The sequence below is a fragment of the Hypoxylon fragiforme genome, assembly GCF_022984875.1.
Source record: "Hypoxylon fragiforme strain CBS 206.31 chromosome Unknown GGS25scaffold_1, whole genome shotgun sequence".
Classification (NCBI taxonomy): domain Eukaryota; kingdom Fungi; phylum Ascomycota; class Sordariomycetes; order Xylariales; family Hypoxylaceae; genus Hypoxylon; species Hypoxylon fragiforme.
Genome location: NW_026054756.1, coordinates 1,816,005 through 1,839,131, shown reverse-complemented (window position 1 = coordinate 1,839,131; position 23,127 = coordinate 1,816,005). Strand labels below are relative to the sequence as shown.

The 23,127-nt window shown below is 45.5% G+C and overlaps 5 protein-coding genes across 5 annotated transcripts; 3 read left to right on the top strand and 2 right to left on the bottom strand.

Annotated features, from left to right (window-relative positions):
* Positions 1–1,434: 1,434 nt before the first annotated feature.
* Positions 1,435–2,912, top strand: GGS25DRAFT_469880 (ubiquitin conjugating enzyme). The gene is made up of 3 exons (XM_049259182.1): positions 1,435–1,818; positions 1,889–2,039; positions 2,098–2,912. The coding sequence occupies exons 1-3, from the start codon at positions 1,774–1,776 to the stop codon at positions 2,364–2,366; spliced, it is 465 nt and encodes a 154-aa protein (XP_049121315.1). The 5' UTR covers positions 1,435–1,773; the 3' UTR covers positions 2,367–2,912.
* Positions 2,913–3,668: 756 nt separating this feature from the next.
* Positions 3,669–10,902, top strand: GGS25DRAFT_512374 (vacuolar protein sorting 33A-like protein; the record flags this gene model as incomplete). The annotated part of the gene is made up of 7 exons (XM_049262784.1): positions 3,669–3,746; positions 3,816–4,011; positions 4,210–5,817; positions 5,884–5,966; positions 7,407–7,810; positions 7,971–9,893; positions 9,927–10,902. The coding sequence occupies 7 exons, from the start codon at positions 3,669–3,671 to the stop codon at positions 10,900–10,902; spliced, it is 5,268 nt and encodes a 1,755-aa protein (XP_049121314.1).
* Positions 10,903–12,297: 1,395 nt separating this feature from the next.
* GGS25DRAFT_516832 (ATP synthase F1 gamma) lies at positions 12,298–13,405 on the bottom strand (the record flags this gene model as incomplete). Its single annotated transcript, XM_049263279.1, has 3 exons — positions 12,298–12,426; positions 12,507–13,227; positions 13,347–13,405. 3 exons carry the CDS (start codon positions 13,403–13,405, stop codon positions 12,298–12,300), a joined length of 909 nt encoding a protein of 302 aa, XP_049121313.1.
* A 1,905-nt stretch (positions 13,406–15,310) lies between these two features.
* Positions 15,311–19,632, top strand: GGS25DRAFT_469870 (uncharacterized protein; the record flags this gene model as incomplete). The annotated part of the gene is made up of 4 exons (XM_049259181.1): positions 15,311–16,122; positions 16,394–16,599; positions 16,684–19,020; positions 19,085–19,632. Coding segments are annotated over 4 exons (2,748 nt in total), but the record flags the coding sequence as incomplete, so codon positions are not given.
* Positions 19,633–19,709: 77 nt separating this feature from the next.
* GGS25DRAFT_469867 (PLP-dependent transferase) lies at positions 19,710–22,468 on the bottom strand. The gene is made up of 4 exons (XM_049259180.1): positions 21,925–22,468; positions 21,813–21,849; positions 20,584–21,743; positions 19,710–20,487 (listed from the first exon to the last, which is right to left on the bottom strand). The coding sequence occupies exons 1-4, from the start codon at positions 22,267–22,269 to the stop codon at positions 20,236–20,238; spliced, it is 1,794 nt and encodes a 597-aa protein (XP_049121311.1). The 5' UTR covers positions 22,270–22,468; the 3' UTR covers positions 19,710–20,235.
* Between the last annotated feature and the right edge of the window lie 659 nt (positions 22,469–23,127).

Sequence of the window (23,127 nt, the reverse complement as noted above, 5' to 3'; positions counted from 1 at the left end):
AATCGAAGGTAAGATGCCAGATGCTGTCAGAGTCGGAACTGAGTATGAATACTGCAGTGCTTATGGATAGATAAGTATGTATGTACAATACATATAGACGATCATAAGATGATTAAAGGGATATCTTGGGATCAATATATGTAGGCTTAGCGCTGAGGTAACACCTCCTTTAAACCATCTCACCGGGTTAGGTATCTGTAGCCCATACCCATAACAAAAGCCTTGCTGGGTGCCTGTACTATACCGTATTGAATTCTCCCTATGGTATTAAAGTTGCGGGTGCTTGTAAATGAGGGCGGCCTACTGTGTACGCTTTCATCAATATTCGGCCAAGCTCAGCCGCAACACTGGGGCAGCCCAATCACCTGTTGCCAGCGAGGTGGATGACTATTTGAATTACCTTTACATACATAAATATGAAGGGTCTAGTAGAAGTGTAGGTAGGTATATACAGATGTATATGGATGGATTTCGGAAAAGCGGCTGATACATGTACTTTTCAATGTTAAAGCTACCTACACTGATCCTACAGGAATGGTTTCTTACACAGTGAATTGCCTCCATAACGATTGATCTGAGGCTGAGCATTCCAATATATTCCGTCCTAGCGTATACTAAGTAGCGTACTACTGATAGTATCTGCTAGGATAGCTACAATATATACCTACCTACTAGGTAATAGGTAACATTAAAGGTCGAAAGCCCAACCGCTAAGGGTGGGCTGTGTGAAGAGGCTGTGTGGTAGGCACTGGGTAAACCTAGTATTATCTTAGACCTACATCCAGACCATTATGAAGATTGAAGATAAAAGATACTGGAGAGCGAGAACATTGAAACTGTAAATACTAAATACAAGCATCTTCACTTATCGATACCGGGCTGCATACCTTATGTAAACACACACAGCAGTAAGTAAGTATGGTTCGTTACATAACTCAGACTAGAACATTTGAACTTTACATTACCAACGTCACACAGTTACATATGTAACTTCAATATACATATGTAGTCATATATACTCGACTGGTGCATAGCGTAAATGCATGTACTTTACGTAGGGAATACTGTTATACATGTGTATTCCTTCAATGTTCTTGTTGTCGACTCAATCGGCTAGTTATGTAGACTGGAGCTTGTTATTTAGTTATGTACTAGGAACTTATGGATCTACTACGTAGTAGCGTCCTTCATGATTTCCATGTATGGTTTGTGTCTGCATGTCAATGGTTTGATGCTGTTAGGTATTAATACTAGTATCGTGATATACATACCTAGTAGTTACCTGGAATCCTGGATACCTACATAAGGTACTGTAGGTACTTATATACATCCATGGATGCTAAGCTTTTTAAATCACCCCGCTGTCTACATATGTGCTACATATAGGCATGTATATACGTAAATGTAGGTACTTACACTCTTATTTATCACTTCTAACACTTCAAATGTTCAAATGTTCACTTAACACGCTATTCTAATACTTAACCACTTACCAACTCTGGATAGGCCACCTGCTTTCTCCCAACATTATACATCCTGGGAGTCTTATTCAAGTTCTCAACTACATCTGACCGTTGTACATTTGTTCAGCCTACTTTGAAGCGTGCTTAGATTTCAGTAAGCACCTCGTGCCTGAAATAGGCGGTTATTCCAACATCTGGGACTGCCTTGCAGGGAACACGAAATTACACGCGCCACCCACTCCTCCAACCTGCTACTATCCAACATCCGCTCATTCATACTACTCTGCGCGCCCAACCCTGCCCTACAAAGATGGCCAACTTGGGCCCCAAGAGGTTGACCAAGGAGCTAGCTAAGGTAAGCCCGTCTCTGATATAAGCTGTGTATTAACCTTTCGGTCGCTGACTAGACATCCATTGATCCATAGATCTCCAATAGCTTACCTCCTGGCATTGCCTTGGTCTCGGCGGATAACCTAGAAGAATGGCAACTTGACATCAAAGTACTTGATCAGAATCCTATCTACATAGGTCAAATCTATCGGCTGAAGTTCAAGTTCAACAATGCGTATCCCATCGGTATATGATCCCCGCTACTCGTGAAACCCGAAACAGTGAATTAATAGGTGTATGACAGAGCCTCCCGAAGTAACATTCGTCAAGCTGGATGATCGACCAATACCTATGCACCCCCATATCTATTCGAATGGGATTATATGCCTTGACCTTCTAGGAACGCAAGGATGGAGCCCAGTTCAAAATGTGGAGAGCGTGTGCATGAGCATCCAGAGCATGTTGACAGGAAACACCAAGAACGAGCGACCGCCTGGCGACGAGGACTTTGTGCGCGGAAACCGCCTGCGGCCCAGAGACATCGACTTCTACTATCACGATAACACCGTATAGAAGCATTGTGTCTTGCGCATTAACACAGGCTCCAAGGTAGAACATAACCATTGCAATACTGCTTGCTGGTACTGGTGCTTATAATTACTGCATTGCGGCGCCAAACCTGATATCGATATATCGATACATTTCCTTTTCCATCTGCATGGTGGCTACTTGGGCTAAATTTTCGAGGGAAAATGGAGTTGAACACCTACGGGTGAAGGAGATTCATCGTCATTATCATCATCATCAAAAGATGCGGAGTTCTGAACGGTCAAGAGCAGCCCCATAAGGCTGACATGCGCGTTGCGCAGGTAGGCTGTGTGTGATTTTCATGTGATTGTCAAGCAACATCAGTGCTGGGAGCCGATGCTCTCTGCGGGGTGGTTTCTGCAATTGTATTTACTTGCTCAGGACGAATATGCCTAATATGCCTCTATGTCAACACTCCCATTCTGTAATCAAGACGCAAATGGAACTGTGAATAATCAACTTATCTTGGCAACTACATACATATGAGCACCTACATACTACCTACTATGTAACCGGTTAGGAGTTTCCAACCCCCCTTAAGTTTGAGGGAGGCATCCACATCCATCCCTTTCGTGTCTATTTTCAGTAGGTTACCAACGTGGATATTCCATCTACTACTAGTAGTAGTATGTACGCCCATTCACACATATGTTTATCGTAGGTCACCCACCGCAAGTGATACATATGATACATATGATACATCCATAGATATCATGCATATTTCAATGTTCATTGTAATATATTAATATATTAAATATATTATGGATCTCTAGACCCTAGATCGATAAGCTTAGCTACCTTATGTACAATAACTATGTACAAGTATTATATCAATGCGGAGCTGTGACGTAGCATCTGCACTTATCCTACTGATTCCTACATACATTCATGTTCATCTCCACTTACGCCTCTAACCCTAAATAGCTTAATCTATTCACATGCTTAAACCCGCCCATACTCGCTTAAGATCATATACTACGCCGTATGTACATAGATAGCTACCTATATATGTAGATACTAGGTACATATACAATAACCTTCCATCATGCATGAATGTTGTCTTATCGATCATTGATGCATGTGTCCCCCAAGCTCATTTCTACATTTGTACATTTAAACATACATATTAGGTATCTAACATAGCACTGTACCTAGTATATAGACAGTTTCAACGTTGAAGTTCGCGTCTTTTTCAAAGTCTTCTGCTTCACAGACTCGTGCGCGAACCTTTCCTCTTCACACACATTTCTTTTCCCTTGGGAGCACCACTCCCATGAAGAGCTCATAATGGCTCCTCATGTGGGGTTTGATGCGGAACAGATCAGAGACAAGGCTCGCAAGGACCTCCTCTACCTCCTCGAAGGCGTAAGTAAGACTGCCTTAGAGAGCTCTGTCTTTTTGTCCAGATATCTGGCATTAACATATCATAATTAGGTTCGCGGAAAAAAGAATCTCATCATTGAACGTAGCCTGGCTGGCCCGATTGGCGTCGTAGTCAAAGTATCAACCTTGCAAGATTATGGCGTCGACAAGTTCTTCTTTCTGGAAAACAACAATGCCGACACGAGCCAACGCAATGTTGTTTTTATGGCACGGGGCGAATGCGCCCGCCATGCTCAGTCTATAGCAGGTCCGTTGGTCCTCTCAGCTTCCCTTTCAATCTCATATGTTGTCCTTGACACGAAACTGCGCGGTTGTTGGTATACATGATGAATCCATTCAGCCTTCCTAATTCAAAACATCGGTCAATAATACTTAGGGGAAAGATCTGACGAGAACCGACGATGGTGTCTCATGCGCCCTCATAGTGTGCTAACATATGACATAGAGCAGATCAAGCGATTACAACGCGAAAGCCAGAGCGGTCACGAATTCCACGTTTTCTGGGTGCCCCGCCGCACTCTGGTGTCCGACAAGCTTCTAGAAGAGGCTGGCGTGCTAGGCGATGTCAACGTAGCGGAACTGCCGCTGTACTTCTTCCCCTTGGAGCGAGATGTTCTATCATTGGAGCTCGAAAACTCCTTTCAAGACCTCTTTCTGTTCAAGGATACAACGCCGACATTTCTTATGGCGAAAGCGTTGATGGGCATTCAGTCAAAACATGGCCTCTTCCCTCGTGTCATTGGTAAAGGCGACAATGCAAAGCGCGTGGCCGAACTCCTCACTAGGATGCGACAAGAAATACTGGCCGGAGAGGACGCCAGCGAGGGAACCAGGTCTGGACTGACTCCAAGCAACACTATAGAAAGTGTCATCATAATTGACCGCGAAGTGGACTTTGTAACGCCTTTGCTTACCCAGCTAACTTACGAAGGACTAATTGACGAAGTCTGGGGGATTCAGAATAATCAAACCGATGTTGATTCTACTATTGTAGGAGCTCCGCCACAAGCCGCATCTCAAAGTACAGCATCGGCTACTCCGCCAGCTGGTGCGACCTCACGCAAGCGCAAAATCCAACTCGATTCCTCGGATAAATTATACGAAGGACTCCGCGATGCCAACTTTGCAATTGTTGGTACACTACTCAATAAGGTTGCGCGAAGACTACAGAGCGATTATGACAGCCGACACACCTCTAAGACGACTGCTGAACTGAAGGATTTCGTGAAGAAACTACCTGGGTATCAAACTGAGCATCAAAGCTTGAAGGTCCACACGGGGCTTGCCGAAGACATCATGAAGCACACGCGAAAAGACCAGTTCAGCCGCATGCTGGAAGCCCAACAAAATCTTGCTGCAGGTGCCGATCCAAGCTCACAAAATGATGCTATCGAAGAGTTGATTGCAAGGGATGTACCTCTGCGAGATATCCTTAGGCTCCTCTGCATATACTCGTGTATATCTGGTGGGATCAAGTCAAAGGACTTTGACCAATTCAGACGCCTCGTCCTGGAAGGCTATGGCTACCAGCATATTTTGACCTTGCACAATCTAGAAAAGCTGCAGCTATTTTTATCCCGTGCCTCGCCTATGGCAAGCATGATTCCCATGCCGGGCTCGGGAACGGCAACCGGGTCCAAGACTAATTACACCTACCTACGAAAACAGCTTCGCCTTATCGTTGACGAGGTCAATGAGCACGACCCAAATGATATTGCTTATGTCTATAGTGGCTATGCGCCGCTTTCTATACGGCTAGTACAGTGCATACTACAGAAACAATACCTCCTCTCCATCACCCGTGGCAGCGGAGCGACGGGCGCTGGCACAGCTTCTAGCAGTGGCGCTCCAGGGTGGCGGGGGTTCGAAGAGGCCATCAAACATGTACGAGGCCAGGCATTTGATGAACTACAAAAGGGCGAGGATAAAGCAGTTAAGGCACGTGCCTTGTTGTCCGGAGGGGGTGATAAGAAGACAGTGTTTGTCGTGTTCGTAGGGGGTATCACCTTTACCGAGATCGCGGCGCTACGGTTTATCGCGAAGAAGGAAGAAGGTCGGTTTTGAGTCCATTCCCTAGTAGTATTATTATCTTCTAGGTTGACTAACATCGCATCTCTAGCCCGGAGGAACATTGTTATCTGCACGACATCAATCATTAGCGGAAATAAGATGATGGACGCTGCTGTAGAGGGCAACACTTTTGTACGGGAGCCACCTAAACCTACCACTTCGTCCACCACTTAGTAGCACAGCCTACCTCGAGCTACTTTATATGCGCCATCGGCCAATATGATGGCAGCAATTTCGACAAAGACGTGTTCATATCTTCTATTAGAATGCTCTACTTATACTTCTTGGTAGGTTCAAACATGAAAGAACATAAGCATGACGATAGACAATAACAGAGCCCCTATTGAACACGGCATAGTGAGATGGTAGATATAAGATGTATTCAGTGAGAAAGATGGCAACTCGTGTCCAAACCGCTCAAGTATTTGGTAGGCAAGTAAGAGAGGTGGGTGGGTATGAATTATAGGCGAATTTAGTTACCTACTAAGTTGTCGTAGCTGTACAAATGATAGGTCTGGATAAAGGATGCTGTACACGCATATAATAGCAGAATGATGAATTTGCGTGAGCATCGAGTATAGTTGTACTGTACAACATTTGAACATTCCAAACACTGAATGAACCTCGATTGTTCAAAACTCAGATATGTAATGTGCATACACGTATGTAAATGTACAGTACCTAGTTATACCTAGTAAGCTTATCACGTGCTTTAGTAGTACCGGAGCACCGGCCTCCTCTAAGGATTGATCAATACATTGGATTAGCTAGGTAGTGGATCAGTGGGACCATTTGATGTAGCAGGAGCTTCACTAATAATTATGTACATACATAGTTACTACCTAGGTATCTAGTTACTACTAACATCTCGAATCCATGATACTACATAGTACATACATACATCAATGTACATACATAACATACCCCAGGGCCTCTTCAAAGTTCTCTATTCCATTTACATACATGTAGTTATGTATTACTACAGTCCCAATCTTAAACCAAACCCTGCCCCCTCGAATTGGGCATATTATCAGCACTGAGATACTTTTCAGCATTAAACCATTTCGTGGTTCTTTTTTTTTCTTTTTTTTTTAAAAAAAAAAACAGATAAGAATAAAGAATTAAAAGAAAACCCACCAATTATAGGAACCCTTCATCCAGTGCTTCATTGACATCCACACCCTGCTAAAACCATATACTCGTCTTGCGATTGAGACGGACAATTCAATCATTGATTGGAATTGGTCGAGATCTACATTTTCATAAAGGTACAGTATTCTTTATGCTTACTCCCCACTGTGCATGATCATTCGATACTTTTGATAAATCTCCAAACCCCATATACATACCCCCATATGAGGCGAGCGTATAAAAAAAAAGACTGACAAGACTCCTTAGTAGAGCGTCAGAATCGATAGACCGAGAGATCGAGAGATCCAAAAGCCCAGGTTATCGGCCACTTACAATTGTTGGCATGAACAACTCATGGACGCTTAGGTACCTAACCTAGTATAATCTACTATAACCTACGGCCAAGTCTGCGCAGATATTTGATATATTCAATTCAATGAGAGTCTTAGCCAAACTCATCATACGCGATTCCCGGACGAACTCGTTCATATCCATATAATCGATGCAACCGTACATCGGTGGCCACCTCGGGATCTGGGTCTGCTAGCTATGAGAAGCACTCAGGGAGCCTTGGTGGAGGAGGGTAATTGCATCGGGTCAGGACCTCTAATGAATTTGGAGGAATTGGATCATCATCTAGAATCGATTCTTGCCTCCTCGGCGGATATCACCAAAACTCTGCCTTCCGCCCTCCTTGCGGATTCTTATATTTCTTACAACAACGAATCAACTACTTCGAGAGACACTCCTAAGACGGAATCCGAAATCATTGTGCGAATTGACAGCATGGATGCCGATATACAGAATACCGTCTCCCTTGTGCCAGTATCACAACAGGGTTCTACGTAAGTCCTTTCATGTGATATACCCTAAATCATAGCTCCCTATCGCCCCCTATTGTCTTGTCCCGTCCCCGTCTCGTCCTAAACATCCAAGCAGGCCCCACCAGGATCAATCAACTCCGAAGGACTCAAAACTCCTCGGTCCTCATGGAGGAGATCCTAGAATTTCATTCGAGTCATCAGCGTCAGCCCTCTCAGAACCATCAGACTTGACATCCTCCCATTCGTCGTCGCCCTCAAGTAAAGCGACGACGCCAGTTGATATGGATGGGGTGAAGGAACTGGCGACAGTACGCTCAGGCATGACTACAGCCCCTAGAACACCACCGAGAAGGCGAACCTTCGATGTGCGACCACGTGTGTCTATCCCAACAGACATCACTCCTTATGACTATGCCAATCAATGCATAGCCGCAGCCGAGTCCTCTAGACTAAATCCATATGGACTACATCAGGATGAATACTTGATGCTAAGGGACCATATTAGTCATGCTCAGGTGACTACCTACCTGAACATCCGAAACGGAATTCTACGACTATGGCTGAACAACCCACGAATCGGAGTCTCTCGGGAAGAGGCTCTCGGTTGCGCTAAAGATACGAAATGGTTTGATGCCGCAAGTGTGTGTTATGATTGGCTCGTCCGCTCGGGATATATCAATTTCGGCTGCGCGGATATGCCATCGACGAAGAAAAGGTCGAGAAAAAGCCCGACCAAGAAGGCAAAGACCATAGTTGTAATTGGTGCAGGTATGGCTGGACTTGGATGTGCGAGACAGTTGGAGACCTTGTTCCAACAGTATGCTGAACGATTTCAAGACTCGGAAGAGGAAATCCCGAAAGTGATTGTCCTTGAAGGTCGAGGTCGCCTAGGCGGTCGTGTCTACTCACGTGCACTAGATGGTAGTAGAAGTCAGCATCTCATAGGATTCCAAGGTCGCCGCCACAGTGTTGAGTGTGGCGGCATGATTATCACCGGATTTGAGCGAGGCAATCCGTTGAATGTTCTAGTCAGAGGACAAATGGCCTTGCCATATTACCCCTTACGACCAGACACCACCCTTTACGACTCAAATGGCAAGGCTGTTGACGAAAGGAGGGATCGCTTAGTTGAGAAGCTGTACAACGACTGCCTCGAGCGAGTAAGCGACTACAAGTTTAAGAACCCACCGTCCAAACTCATCGAAGGTAACAAGGATCTGATAGACGAAGGTCGGGATAGCTCGTCGGAAGGTCAGAAGACAATCGCCCAGATTGAAGAAGAAATGGCCGCCCTCCCACAAGCACCACCAATCTCACAACAAAGCTTAGGGCCTCAAGTCGACCTCGTCCCCGTCTCTACAGATAGGGCGACTGGCAAAACGCACGCTGAACCGGGAACTCCTGCGGCCATCAAAGCGGCTTACAAGGCGCGTTTGATGGGTTGGGCACTTAAAGACCATGTGACTGAGGACTCTGACTTGGATCTCGACGCCGCAGCCAACGCCCCCGGTGCCACCCTTGGCTCTGTCATGGATGAGGCGATCACACAGTACAAAGGCATCGTCGACCTCACTCCTCAAGACTTCAGACTTATGAACTGGCATGTAGCCAATCTTGAATATAGCAATGCCACAAATTACAACCAACTCAGCATTGGCGGTTGGGATATTGATGCCGGCAACGAATGGGAGGGTAAACACACAATGGTCGTCGGAGGCTATCAAGCTGTTCCATGGGGTCTAGCGAATGCACCATCGCTGCTAGACGTTCGAAGAAATACTGATGTCAAACGAATATTCTACGATCCTGATGGCTTGAGAGCTGCATGTGTCGAATGCGAAAACGGATTTACTATTGCTGCCGATTACGTCGTTTCCACCATTCCTCTCGGTGTTTTGAAGCATGGCAATGTCGAATTCAACCCCCCTTTACCCGAGTCTAAAACGGGAGCCATCAGTCGCTTAGGCTATGGCATCTTGAACAAAATCATACTTGTCTATTCGGAAGCCTTTTGGGATACCAGTAAGGATATATTTGGTTGTCTTCGCACACCAACCTCACGCCACAGCACCAAGCAGGCCGATTACGCCTCTCAGCGTGGGCGGTGTTTTCAATGGTTCAATGTATCCAACACTAGCGGAATTCCAGTTCTCATCGGTTTGATGGCGGGAGATGCCGGCTTTGATACTGAACATACTAAGAATGATGAGCTTGTTGCCGAAGCTACCGAGGTCCTTCGGGGGGTGTACGGTGCTAAAGTTCCCTATCCGGTCCATTCCATCATCACACGCTGGGGTTCTGACAAGTTCGCTCGAGGATCCTATTCTTCAGCCAGTCCTTCGATGCGTCCCGATGATTACCAAACAATGGCCAAGCCCGTTGGGAATCTATTCTTTGCAGGTGAGCACACAACCGAGACACACCCTGCCACAGTGCATGGGGCCTACTTATCTGGGTTGCGCGCCGCTGCGGAAGTGATAGACACCATGCTCGGCCCTATCGATATTCCCCACCCGCTTGTGCCGCAGAAAGAATCCATGTTCTCCTCTCAAGGCGTGAAGCGAAAGGAGCGTGGCGATTCATCAAACTCTGTCTCACCGAAATCCAGTAAGCAAGCTCGTGTTGATGCTCACGAGGCTGCAGTCTGGCAGCACATCGTTGCGCAAATTGGTGAACGGCCTTGGCAACCTCGCAAAGTTGCAAGCAATGCCTATCTCCTGTACAGTAAGGCATTCTTTGAGATGGCACGTAAGCGTTGCGAAGAAGGCCGTCGCGCTGGTAAGGGTAAGCCAGCCCCGAATGAAGTCCGGGTAATGACGAGCAAAATGTGGAAGGAAGCATCAGAGGAAGAACGAAAGCCTTTTGAAGACCAAGCAGCCGAACTGAAGCGGGATTATAACGAATCGCTGAGGGTCTGGGCTGAAAAAACCCAAGAGTGGGATCAACAATCTAACGCGCTCAGAAAGGAGTATGAAGAGAGTCATAAAACCATATCGGAGGACAAGGGAAGCCCTACTAGTAATCCTTCCAGTGAGGCCAGGAGGGAGAGGAGACGAGCAAAGGTCAGCAACTATGCTGAAAGTGAAAAAAGTGATATCGAACATGAAGAGTAAGGCCCAGTCACCTGGGTAGTCCTTGGATTCTTACAAACTCGAGGACATATATCTAGGCAGGAACCAAGAAGTGTACAAAAGTATAGGAGGCTGGCCTAGATGAAGGCATGTATAAGGATTGATCACATTGCGGATGACATTGGCGTATAGGGCTTTGCATCGATCGGGAGTAGTCATCAGAGGGGGAGAGGCGTTGAGGCAAGTGTATATGAAGGGGACTCTTCGCATTGCATCTTTTCGTAAACGGCCTGTGCTCCGCACATATAGCAGGTCTGCTCTTGCAAATACATTGTTAATTATGAATGAAATACATTTGGTACTCTTTATATATCGTAGTGTGTATCTTCGTGATATGTGGAGTCTTCCTCTGTAACCCCCCCCCCCCCCCAGCCTCGTCGATTCTTCCTCCCAGTACTCTATAAAAGTATGGAGGCTTGTAGCACGAGTATCTACCTAGGTGCCTATATACCCAAGGTAGCTAGCTAACCAGCATAGCCCACACGCAACAATGTTGGTTGGTGATGAACTGCCCTAGTAGACAAGAAGACAAGAGAACAATACAGCCCCGGGGAGGGAGGCAAATATTCAAGTTGAACTAACGACTCCTGTTGCCAACACGCTTCCCCTATAGAGTTTGCTTGCTTGCTTGCTTGCTCGCGAAGCAATGCTTTCAGCATGTCGATTTAGGTACTGTCTAGCCTCTTTGCGTGTTGGCGGGGAGTAGGAGGGAAGAGGGGAATATGGTGTGAATCTGGAACTTACATACCTAAGGTTAGCTAGCTAGCTAGCTAGCTATATGTCTACCTAGGCAGGTTAAGCGGTAGCTTGCTTTGCGATAGGCGGAGATGATGATGATGATGATGATGATGATGAGTTGGCTGCTTCCGAATACCGGGTCTGTTGGCCTGATTAAAACCAGGTAGATAGAACAGGGACCTTGGAAGTTTAACGGAACGTTGCTGGTTTGCCCTTGAGTAGGTGTATAAGTAGCTAAGTATGAAACCACCAGGTTGGATCGCCAGCTTAAACGTTCATTACGAGTAATATGTGTTTGTCAGTTGCACATAACATCCAACATGAGGGCTGCGGTACTGCCTAGAAACCTATAAAGTACCTAGGGTAGGTAGGTATACGAGTTGAGAATATTATACCTGGTGTTGTGGTCACGTTCCTGCCTACCTACCTAGCTGTGATAAGACCTTATATCAAGGGGAAGCTTTGGAGATAACGTTTAGACGTGTAGAACTGAGGAATTCATTTTTATTGAGGAATTGGTACATCCAGGGCGATAGCGCCGAGGTTTGGCTTAGGGGGTACTTTGATACAAAGAGAAGATGCCATTTGGAATGATTTCACCACCCTTCATCTACCATCTATTTTTCTATCGACCGCTTTCTACATGTCCTCCGAGGCGGTGGCACCGGTGATAATTTCAACCAGCTCGCCAGTAATGACGGCTTGACGGGTTCGGTTGAAGAGAATCTGGTATTTGTTGATCATCTCACCAGCGTTCTTGGAGGCGTTCTTTAAGGAAGGGTTAGTAACGAGACCCAAACGCAGGGTAGGACTTCTTTAAAGGGGTTAAAACTGGGGTTAAAACTTACGTCCATGGCCTGTTGTCGGGCAGAGATCTCGCAAGCGTGACCCTCAGCCAAAGCCCAGTAGAGAGAGTTAGCTAGGGAATATTCGCGCAAGTTGGAGAGTAGCTCCTCGTCAACCTCGAAGGCAGAGAAGTTGGGAGAGTTGACAATGGCCTCTACGGAGAAGGCTTCGACAACAACGGGTTCGTAGCTAGTGGCATTGAGGAACTTGTTGTGGACGATCTTGATATCGGAGTACTCAGTGGGAAGTTGCGTGACCTGGTCAGCGATGGCTTGGGCGTCGGCAAAGGTTGGCACCTCCTTTCCAATATTGGCAAAGCTAAGAACAACGTCCTTGGCATTGGTACGACTCAGCTGGGCCCTGGACTTCTCACCGATCAAGACGAGGTCGGCGGGCTGCTTGTCGGGGCCGAGGTGACGGCGCATGTAGCGGGAGAGACCGGAGTGAACACCACCGCAAAGACCCTTGTCAGAGCTGCAGACAATGTACAAAACCTTCTTTCCCTCACCCTCGAGAGGCTTGGTCTCAGCAGATTCGAAGACGGTGTTGGACGTTTGACCGTACTTTCGGGAGTCGTTCATGGCACGTTGGGCGCGGGCCAGCTTAGTAGAAGCGACAATTTTCATGGTCTTGGTGATCTTTTCAATGTTGCGAATCGACTTTAGACGGCCCTCGATTTCTCGCAAAGTAGCGTAGCCGGCTGCTGCTCCATTGTTGGCGGTACTACACAAGAATACCCAATCAGTTAGTATTTTCTCATAATATACTTGTATACTTGCTATATTGCAAGTACTGTATGAATTGCCTCATGGCATTGTATTATATCATCTCATCCGACGTACCGAGCAGGAATAACCGCAGCTCCAGCTCTCAGAGCCGGTCTTGCTGCCCTAGAAAGCATTTTGAAGGAGTTTACTAGGGTTATTTCTGTGACCTAAGCTTTCCGACGAGTTGATTGCGATGCGACACGCAATCAATTGGTGAGTCGGATCAAGAATATTGGGATGACTCGGATGAGGTTCAAGAGGATTAACGTAAAATGCATAAAATGCGTTAAATGCGTTAAATGTTCTAAATCCCACCAAAAGCTTCAAGGTTTCCTCTTTCTCCACTGGGGCACTGGGCAGATTCCTTTCCGTCAACCCGGTTAATTTTCGGCTTAAGTAAGTACGGCGTAAGTACATCTTTTAAACTTTTCATGTGGTCAGTGCACCTGTACTAGCTGATCGCGTCCCAAGTTAATATGTACTAGGTATACAGTAACTACCTTAACGTTAAAACCCACTTCGTAAAAACCGTATATATACCACATTTATACCGCTTATACCAAAATACCTCTCAAAAAAAGTTAAGGAAATAGATAGGTTATATTTTAAAACGTTTTAAATCAAATAAAACGTTTTATTAATTTTAAACGCATTTAATTAAAAGCGGTATTTTTTTTACAAGCGATATTTAAATAACAACAATAACTTTTTAATTAAACGGTAATAAATTAATTACTATTCCTTACATATTCCTTTTTTACGAAAAATTAAATATTTACATATTAAGTTATATGCATATATCGCATGTCGCATATTCCTATATCCGATATTTTATATTATATCTTATTTTTCATATTTTATTTTTTATATTAAATTTATTATTTTTTTTTTTTTTATTATTTTTTTTTATTTAAAGATATTTTAAAATTTTTACATATATATTAAATTAAACCATAAACTTATAAATTAATTTACGAATTTTACGGATTTTATTATTACGTTATAAGGCATTTATTTATTATTTACGCGCGCATGTAAATAATTTAATTATTTTAATATAAAAGGGTATTATGGGCGGCTTAAAATAAACATTAACATTAAATAAAAAAGCCGGCATTATTAAAAAAACCGGCACCATTAAAAGTGCTAATATCATTAAAAGGTATATACACTTTTTTAAAGGTTTTAATAATTAAAAAAGTTTTAAAAAGTTAAACGTGTTAAAAAAGCAGCGGTATATATATTAATATTTATTTTTAAAGCTATATATTTACGGCTTTTTTAAGCTTTTTAATATATTTACGGCTTTATTTTTAAGAATTAAATATATACTATTTATTTAAATAAAACGTTTAAATTTAATAAAATATTTTAAATAAAAATAATAAAAATATTAATTTATTTAAAAGTTGTTTAATATTTTAATATTTTGAAATAAATACGATTTTATGAAATTAAAAAGTATATTTACGGTGGATAATTGCAAGCGGAATATATGCGGTAAACGCGAACCCCTTATACTCCTTTATATAATTTAAGCGTTTCTAAGATTAAAAAAAGCGTTATTCTATTAATACAACCCATTTCTTCGTATTATTTTTCTTTATTATGTATTATCTAATCACTCTTTACGCGCACAGATCATATTCAGTATAATACCTATTATGTACATACTTTAGATGTATATCCCTAGTAAATTACATATTTTCGATACGCAGTGACTGTTATAAGCATACATATGTAATTCGGACTTCTTGTTGCCGTCCTACTAACTATCTTCTTTCGACTTAGCCCCAACCCAAACAACCAATCTTTTTTTTTAACAGGGATCCATAAATGATTCTTTTGGAATTCCTTCACTACCACTACCAAAAATTCCCTTTCTCAGCTTTCTCAGTGCCACTGTACCTACTAACTATGCTATTGTACCTACCAGGTCCTACCTATTACATAGTAGTAGCGTAAGATCCTGGACACATAGCCCTGAAAGTGGTAAGAGCACCTACAAATTTCAGCAACAATATCGTTGACCTTTTGAAGTTGAAGCCCTACATAATTTCTTACACGCACGCCTACATACTTGTACTGTACTGTATTTGTACAATACAATCCATCCATGATACATACATACGCCTTGCCTACCTTACACGTAGCAGCAGCAGCAGCAGCAGCAGCAGCAGCAGCAACAACAACATTGAACAACAAGCAAGCAGGTGACATTCTTTACTTTACATTTCATTTTTTACATTCTTGAAATTCCTAGGATCAACCATTCATTCATTCATCCATTCATTCATTCATACTTACATAACTAGTTACCCTCTAACCATCCACGTTCCCTCGATCCTACCTAGTACACTGTACCCACTATTCAGGACAATAGTCGACCAATAGGAGCCGCAGCGGACTCAACTGTGGTCAACTGTGGCTAGCGGGCTAGACTTACTTACAGTGAAGCCTTCTTTTCCAAGTCCTCACGTTCGTCGTCTCTCTCTCTTGAACCTTTTTTTCCCCCTTCTCAAATCTCACCATCTCTTCCTTCTACTCACTTTACTTACTTGCCTGTCCCCTTCATCTTATAGATCAGGGTGGTGCACTACGGTGTATTCCACCCTTCTTCCACTCCCAACTTCAACAAATCCTACTTATAAATCCTACTTTTGCGCTTCCCTCAATCGCATTTCCGATTCAAGAGTTATTTACGAACAAATTCCCTTTCTTGTTCTTCGTCTTCCTACACTCCTCTTCCACTTGAACACCTGATCCCAACTCCCATCCCGACCTTACTTGTTCACCATGTCTTCTGATTATTCCGACGACGATATGCCTCTAGCTCGCACCAACGGTCAGCGTAAGTTATCTTCCAGTATTATTTCCACTAGCCGACTTTCCCACTTGGTCTCTTTGTTCCCGTTTTCCGTCACTATTTCGGCATGTCAGATTCACGCCTGCTCTCTCTCTCTCTCACAACACTGACGTGGTCTCTTTCTCTCTCTCTCTCTCTCTCCACGCATACATATACTCAATACACTCGAGACTACATTCCCTTTCATTATTTTTTATTCTTTTTTTCTTTGTTTGTCTTGCACACTCAATGACACTAACACGTAATCCAATACTAGTCTCAGCCTCAACTGTTCGCAAGACCGAAGACGATGCTATGGATGGCCGAAAAGTCAAGCCCAAGCCTAACCCCGTCTCTATTCGAAATGGACCGGTCGATACCGACGCGTCTCCCCAAGCGAATGGCAATGGAAAGCGCAAGTCGCGATCCTCCACCAACCACATAAACTATAAGGACGGATCCGAGTCTGAAGATGGTCGATTGGTATGTTTGATTTCCTTTTGAAGTGGATTGGTTGCAAAGAGTTGGTTAGAAGAGCTGGGTTGCCCGTACTAACTTGCTTGTTAGGCGAAGCGCCACAAGAAGGTCGTCGCTGATGATTCAGACGACGAAGTTCTTAGCAAGAGGAAGGGCAAGCTTCCCCCTGCCGCCAATGAAACTTCCATAGCCGACGATTCCGATGATGATCAGCCTCTAAACGCCAAGCTCGCGTCCAAGAAGAAGGCTATCGAGAAGAATGCCGAGAAAGAAGCAAAGGCTATTCGTGCGAGCGAGTCTAAATCCAAGAAGCCTACCCCGAAGAAGCCCGTTAAGGATGAGTCTGATGATGATATACCCTTGGCCGGTGCGAAGGGCAGGAAGCGGCCATCCAACGGTGTCAACGGAAAAAGCAAGACGAATGGAGTTAAAAAGGAAGATTCTGATTCCGACTTGCCCATTCGTAAAAAGGTGAAGACCTCTGCTAGCACCTCCACTAGCAAGTCTAAAGCCAAGGCTGAAAAGCCTACACCCGCCAAGAAAGCTCCCGCTAAAAAGGCCAAAAAGGAGGTAAGCGAGGAGCCAGGTGATGGTGAAGATGATGAAGAAGCCGAGTACCGATGGTGGGACGCGCCCAAGAAAGAAGACGACAGTATCAAGTGGACTACCCTCGAACATAACGGCGTACTCTTCCCTCCAGAGTACGAACCTCTTCCCAAGAATGTGCGGCTTGTCTACGATGGCACTCCGGTCAATCTTCATGTTGAGGCGGAAGAGATTGCTACCTTCTTTGGCTCCATGCTCAACTCAACTCATAACGTTGAAAATCCGACCTTCCAGAAAAACTTCTTCCATGACTTCAAGGAGGTGATTGATCGAACTGGTGGTGCCACGGATCGACAAGGAAATAAGGTGCCCATCAAAGACTTCGCTAAACTGGACTTCAAGGCGATTTTTGAGTACTATCATGCCAAGAACGAAGCGAAGAAGGCTCGCCCAGCAGCCGAGAAGAAGGCCGAAAAAGCCGAGAGGGATAAAGCCGAAGCTCCCTACATGTTCTGCAAATGGGATGGTCGCAAAGAGAAAGTCGGCAACTTCCGAGTCGAACCTCCTGGACTATTTCGTGGCCGTGGTGAGCATCCCAAGACTGGGAAAGTCAAGAAGCGGGTTATGCCTGAGCAGATTACCATCAACATTGGAAAAGATGCGATAGTTCCACCTCCTCCCAAGGGCCACAAATGGAAGGCCATCCAGCATGACAACAAGGCCACATGGCTAGCAATGTGGCAGGAGAATATCAACGGCTCCTACAAATATGTCATGCTTGGTGCTACCAGTGCCGTCAAAGGTCAGAGCGATTTCAAGAAGTTCGAAAAGGCACGAGAGCTCAAGAAGCACATCGCAAGGATCCGCAAAGACTACACCAAAGACCTCAAGGCAGAATCTATGGCTGATCGTCAACGAGCCACCGCTGTATACCTGATCGACAAGTTTGCGTTGCGAGCTGGCAACGAGAAGGATGCAGAGAATGAAGCCGAGACCGTAGGCTGCTGTTCGCTCAAATATGAGCACGTTACCCTCCGAGAACCCAACACGGTCATCTTCGACTTTTTAGGTAAAGACAGTATCAGATTCTACGATGAAGTCACAGTTGATCGACAAGTATTTAAGAACCTCCGCGTTTTCAAGAAGCCCCCAAAGAGATCAGGTGACGATATCTTTGACCGTCTGACCACCACTCAACTGAATAAGCACCTTTCTTCGTACATGCAGGGACTGACTGCAAAGGTCTTCCGTACCTATAACGCGTCCTACACCATGTCTAACTTGCTTAGAGATTTGAAGGTTTCGAATGCCACGATGGCAGAAAAGATCAAGCTGTACAACGATTGCAACCGTGAAGTTGCTATTCTCTGCAACCACAAACGTACCGTCGGTGCAAGTCACGAGGCGCAGATGGAGAAGCTTGTTGATCGCATCAAGGGTCTTAAGTACCAGAAGTGGCGAAATAAGCAGATGCTTCTTGACATCGACCCCAAGCAGAAGAAGAGAAAAGGAGCCAGTTTCTTTGAGCTGGATCCGGAACTTGACGAAGCCTGGATCTTAGAACACCAGCTCTTCCTTGTGGAAGAGCAGCGCGTGAAGATCCAGAAAAAGTTCGAGAAAGATAACCAAAAGCGTCAGGAAGATGGAGAGAAGCCCATGCCAGACAAGGAGCTTAAAGAGCGACTTCAGGTTGCGGACGAACTTGCGAAAAAGTTCAAGAAAGAGAACAAGTCCAAGAAGATCGAGGCCGAAGGAAGAGGCCCGACCGTGGAAAAGATCGAAGGGAACATACAGAAGATCGAAGAACGCATCAGAACCATGGAACTCCAGGCCGCGGACCGTGATGGTAACAAGGAGGTTGCCCTAGGTACCTCTAAGATTGTAAGTCCTTTATCATCAGTCTCACCCATCTTTGTCAAGGCCAACAAACTAACCAGTGCTTCAGAACTACATCGACCCCCGTCTCACCGTGGTCTTCGCCAAGAAATTTGATGTTCCCATTGAGAAGTTCTTCTCCAAGACTCTACGTGAGAAGTTCAACTGGGCCATCAAGTCCGTAGAGGATAATGACCACTGGGAGTTTTAAGTGCGAGAATCGACAAGAACGATTGTCGTCATCTCCGTGTACCACTTGTAATATCATATAACAACACAGTCTGCGAATTGGGTGTTAGCACCAAATAAATAGCCGCTGTCAGTAAACAGACAGACAGCATTGGAGAGGAGGTGATACGGGTTAGCTAGCAGGGAGTGAGGGTGGCACTAAGAGGAGGGGGGTTTTTCAAGAGAAGAACGTGAAGGGACAACATGACCAGCCACGATCGATGAGCATGATCTCATGGACTCGGGTTTTCAGCATTGGCGCGGTGCATTGCGGGCGGGCGCGGTGTGAGTGGCAAAAGGTCGGTGACATTTTAGAGCTTGTCACTTGTCTAGGTAGCCATTCTAGACCAGCACAAATACGAAGTATTCACCAAAATATAAATTCAAACAACCCTTGAAGATGTCTTGACACTTACGTTTTAAGATGCCTATCTAGGTACTTGGACACTACAACTTAGGCACTATGCAGTACGCGAACGTTTGCTACTAGCCAACGAAGTGATCTTCTAGCATTCATAACAGCCAGCTTATTTCGTAGACTTTGTTCGATTTTTTGTTTTTTGTTTTTTTTTGTTTGGTATTTGCTATTCTTCCACTGCTATTGTGATCTGATCTCTCTTATTCATTCATTTGCCTGGGCAATTTAGGCACATGTTGTATGCCTGCCATATCGTATGTGAACACCAAAAATAGCCAGGTACCTAGATGCCAAATACAAACGCCTGACTGGACCTCAACGGGGGGGAGGGGGGGCTGTTTCCCCAAGTAGGTATCTAGTTAAACAAAGTTGATGATATCCTTCATGAAAAAATTGATGCAATGCAGTCCTTTTTAAAAATGCCAGAATAAATGGGTAGACAAGTACCTACCTATTTGCTAAGTAGGTGCCGAGGTATGCCAGGGCAAAACAAAACCATGCAATTTTCTCCTTAGTTCAACAAGGACAAGCTCGCTTAAGCCCTTGCAAAAAAAAAAAAGGAAAAAAAAACCAGACTATGGCCGCCCAAAGCTCTCGCGGACAGCGGCACCGAAGCGCTCGATGGCATGAGCCATGTCATCTTCGGAGGCGGCGGCGTAGGTGGTGCGGAAGAAGAGGCCGCTAGGAGGTTTTTCCTGCTCAGCGCAGAACCAAGAGCCACGGATGGCAAGGACGCCCTTTTCGATGCCGCGGTCAAATATATCGCTCTCTAGCTCGAGGATAGACTTGGTCGAGGGGTGTTGCGTGTGATCTACTTTCAACCAAAGCTAATAGTAGTAGTGTCAGGTTAGGAAGGATGGGTTTATATTTAGATGGAAAGGAGAGAAAAAGAAAAACGGGGAAAGGAGGTGAGGAGAACTTACAAACATGCCCGCGGCGGGAGGAACCCAGCTCACTATGTCCCGCGGCAGGTACTTCTCGCACGCAGCGAGAATGGCGTCACGCCGCCGCGTATACTCGAGGCGTAGGTGCATCAGCCACCTCATGTAGCCTTCGTGGCCCCACGTCTCGTCGACGAGCTTGTACATGAGTATCTGGGAGATGCCGCCGGGTCCCTGGCTGCAGACCTCGGCGTGTCGGATGTACCGCTCGACGACCTGCTCGCTCGCTGTGATCCAGCCCACTCGCGAACCCGGCACAACTACTTTACTGAACGAGTCCATACGCATCACCCGCCCGTCCACATCCATGCTTAGAAGGCTGGGCACTAGCCCGGAGAGGAACTCTTCAATGGTGGCTGGCGGCGGCACAGCGGGCGAGTCGGGACCGGTGTATGGTAACATTTGCAGGAAGTAGTATGGCTCATCTTCGAGAATGAAGATGTCATGCTTCTGGCAAACTTTGTAGATATCTTTCCTCCGCTGCAAGCTCTGCGTTGCACCCGTGGGGTTCTGCCCGGAAGGTACCGTGTATAAGACGGATGGTTTCCGCGCGCCGTCTCGAGCACTCTCGTCCCACGTCGATAGGATCTCGTCCAAACTCTCAGCCAGCAAGCCCTCCCCGTCCATGCGCACACCAAACACCTTAATTCCCAGGGGCGCTGCTGTCTCGAGAGCGGTTGAGAAGCTGTATTCTTCTGTAAGTATTGCATCGTTCCGGGTGCGATCGCAAAACATCCGCAGCGCCTGCTCCAGAGCCCCCGTGCTACCAATGGTCAATGAACACCGCCAGTCAGCGTATGGTGGGTTGTTGATGAGCTCGGTATGCTCGGTGACCCAGCGCAGCAGCTGGGCCGAGCCGACAGACTGCCCGTAGTTCATGGCGATGGATAGGTCGAAGACACCGCCGTTCTCGTTCTTCGCGGCGTCATACTTCCCTACCTTGACATCCTGACCCGTTGTCGCCGTCTCGGCCTCGGTGAAGTGTGGCGGTGTGGGGACATGCATGCTGATCGAGTCGATGGGGAAATTGGAGGCCGAAGGTAGTCCGCCGCCCAGGGAGATGAGGCCGGGCTTCTTGAGGTGCTTGGCTGCTTGTTTTAGTGCACAGGGTTTCCGTAAGAGGGACTCCTGGCTGAGGAGATCTGGTGCTCTTGTGTTAGTATCAAAATATCAAAGAAAGGTTTCCTCTGCTTGTGAAGAGCTATGCTTACGATCCCATCGTCTTGCTTTAGGCTTATCATATGCTTGCTAGTATACATGGCATGTATTAGTGGGATTCCGTTTCCTCTTCGGAGCTTTCAATGGTATAGTAGAGAATCTCACCGGTGATTTAAACATATCACTATCCGAATAAGCCGCCGTGCCGGCCACTAGCTTGCCCGCCTTCTCTCTCCGAGCTTTGATGCCATTGACAGTTAACGACTCGGGGGCTTGCTTGCCGATCACCGCATCTTGCTCCGCGAGCTTGACATTTTCGGCGTTGGAGGATTGAAGACTCGGGGGACTTGTCGAGAAGGAATGGTTTGTGGAAGGGGTGGTTGTAGATGTAAGTGACATGATGAGTAGACGCCTTCCCGGATTGGTAGATGATGGAGATGATGGAGATGATGGAGAGGAGGAGAGCGAGAAATTAAGCTTCCTCCTTGTTACTCGGTGAAGTCTAATCATTGATTATATAGGTACCCTCACTAGGTACTCCGTATATTAGGTAGAGTGGGAATCTTTTAAAATGGAGATGAAATTATAAATTATAAATTATTACCCTATTTGAATATTTATTAGGTACGCAAGGCAGGCAAGGCAGGCATTGTTCGCCCTTTCCCAACTCTCCTTTGTTTGACTTGTTGCGTCACGGGCTTCGGTGCGATAACGGGCATGGCCGAATAGTTACCAAATACGTGGACGGTATAAAAGGGATCCCGGCCGATTGTAGCCGGGTCCAGCCAGCCAATCCCATTCGTCAATTGCAGAATATCATTACATACATTGCATACGTTACATAGCTAGTATAAGCACTCTGAAGGTCATGTGTGCAAATACGTTATTATTATCAAACACGTTGCTGGCTGTATCACCCCTCCATACTAGTTCGTGTAGATAATGGATACATACATGCATGTTATGTAAGTAGTATGTCAAGACAAGTTGCCTAATGTATGTACCTAGTAGTATGTCGTCCTCCCTATGAGTATGTAGTATGTACCTGGTACCCACCATCTAGTAACGCCGACGCCTTATATATGATGCCCTGCCATGCCTTATCTATAGTCATCCACCTATCCATTACCAACGTCAACTTCATGCCCCACCTTCAGCTATCATGCTATGTATGCTTTCTTAGATGCTAATTATAATAATAACAACCCCCCCCCCAAAAAAACAAAAACAAATGACTCCTATGACCTTCTCATCGCACGCTAGGTATCCATATATTGCAGACATCATCACATCGTACCGTCATAGTAATAGCAACATCTCGTTAATCATTCAGGGAGCCTCACCCTACCCCAAAGGCAGTTTGTAGAA

What these genes read in the sequence shown, in the direction of transcription:
- GGS25DRAFT_469880 (XM_049259182.1), top strand. Translation starts at nt 1,774, where the DNA reads ATGGCCAACTTGGGCCCCAAGAGGTTGACCAAGGAGCTAGCTAAG. An exon ending in TGACCAAGGAGCTAGCTAAG is followed by an intron (nt 1,819 to 1,888) that starts GTAAGCCCGTCT and finishes ATTGATCCATAG; the next exon opens with ATCTCCAATAGCTTACCTCC. An exon ending in CAACAATGCGTATCCCATCG is followed by an intron (nt 2,040 to 2,097) that starts GTATATGATCCC and finishes GGTGTATGACAG; the next exon opens with AGCCTCCCGAAGTAACATTC.
- GGS25DRAFT_469867 (XM_049259180.1), bottom strand. Translation starts at nt 22,269, where the DNA reads ATGATTAGACTTCACCGAGTAACAAGGAGGAAGCTTAATTTCTCGCTC. An exon ending in TAAAGCAAGACGATGGGATC is followed by an intron (nt 21,744 to 21,812) that starts GTAAGCATAGCT and finishes CAAGAGCACCAG; the next exon opens with ATCTCCTCAGCCAGGAGTCC. An exon ending in CTCCCGCCGCGGGCATGTTT is followed by an intron (nt 20,488 to 20,583) that starts GTAAGTTCTCCT and finishes TACTACTATTAG; the next exon opens with CTTTGGTTGAAAGTAGATCA.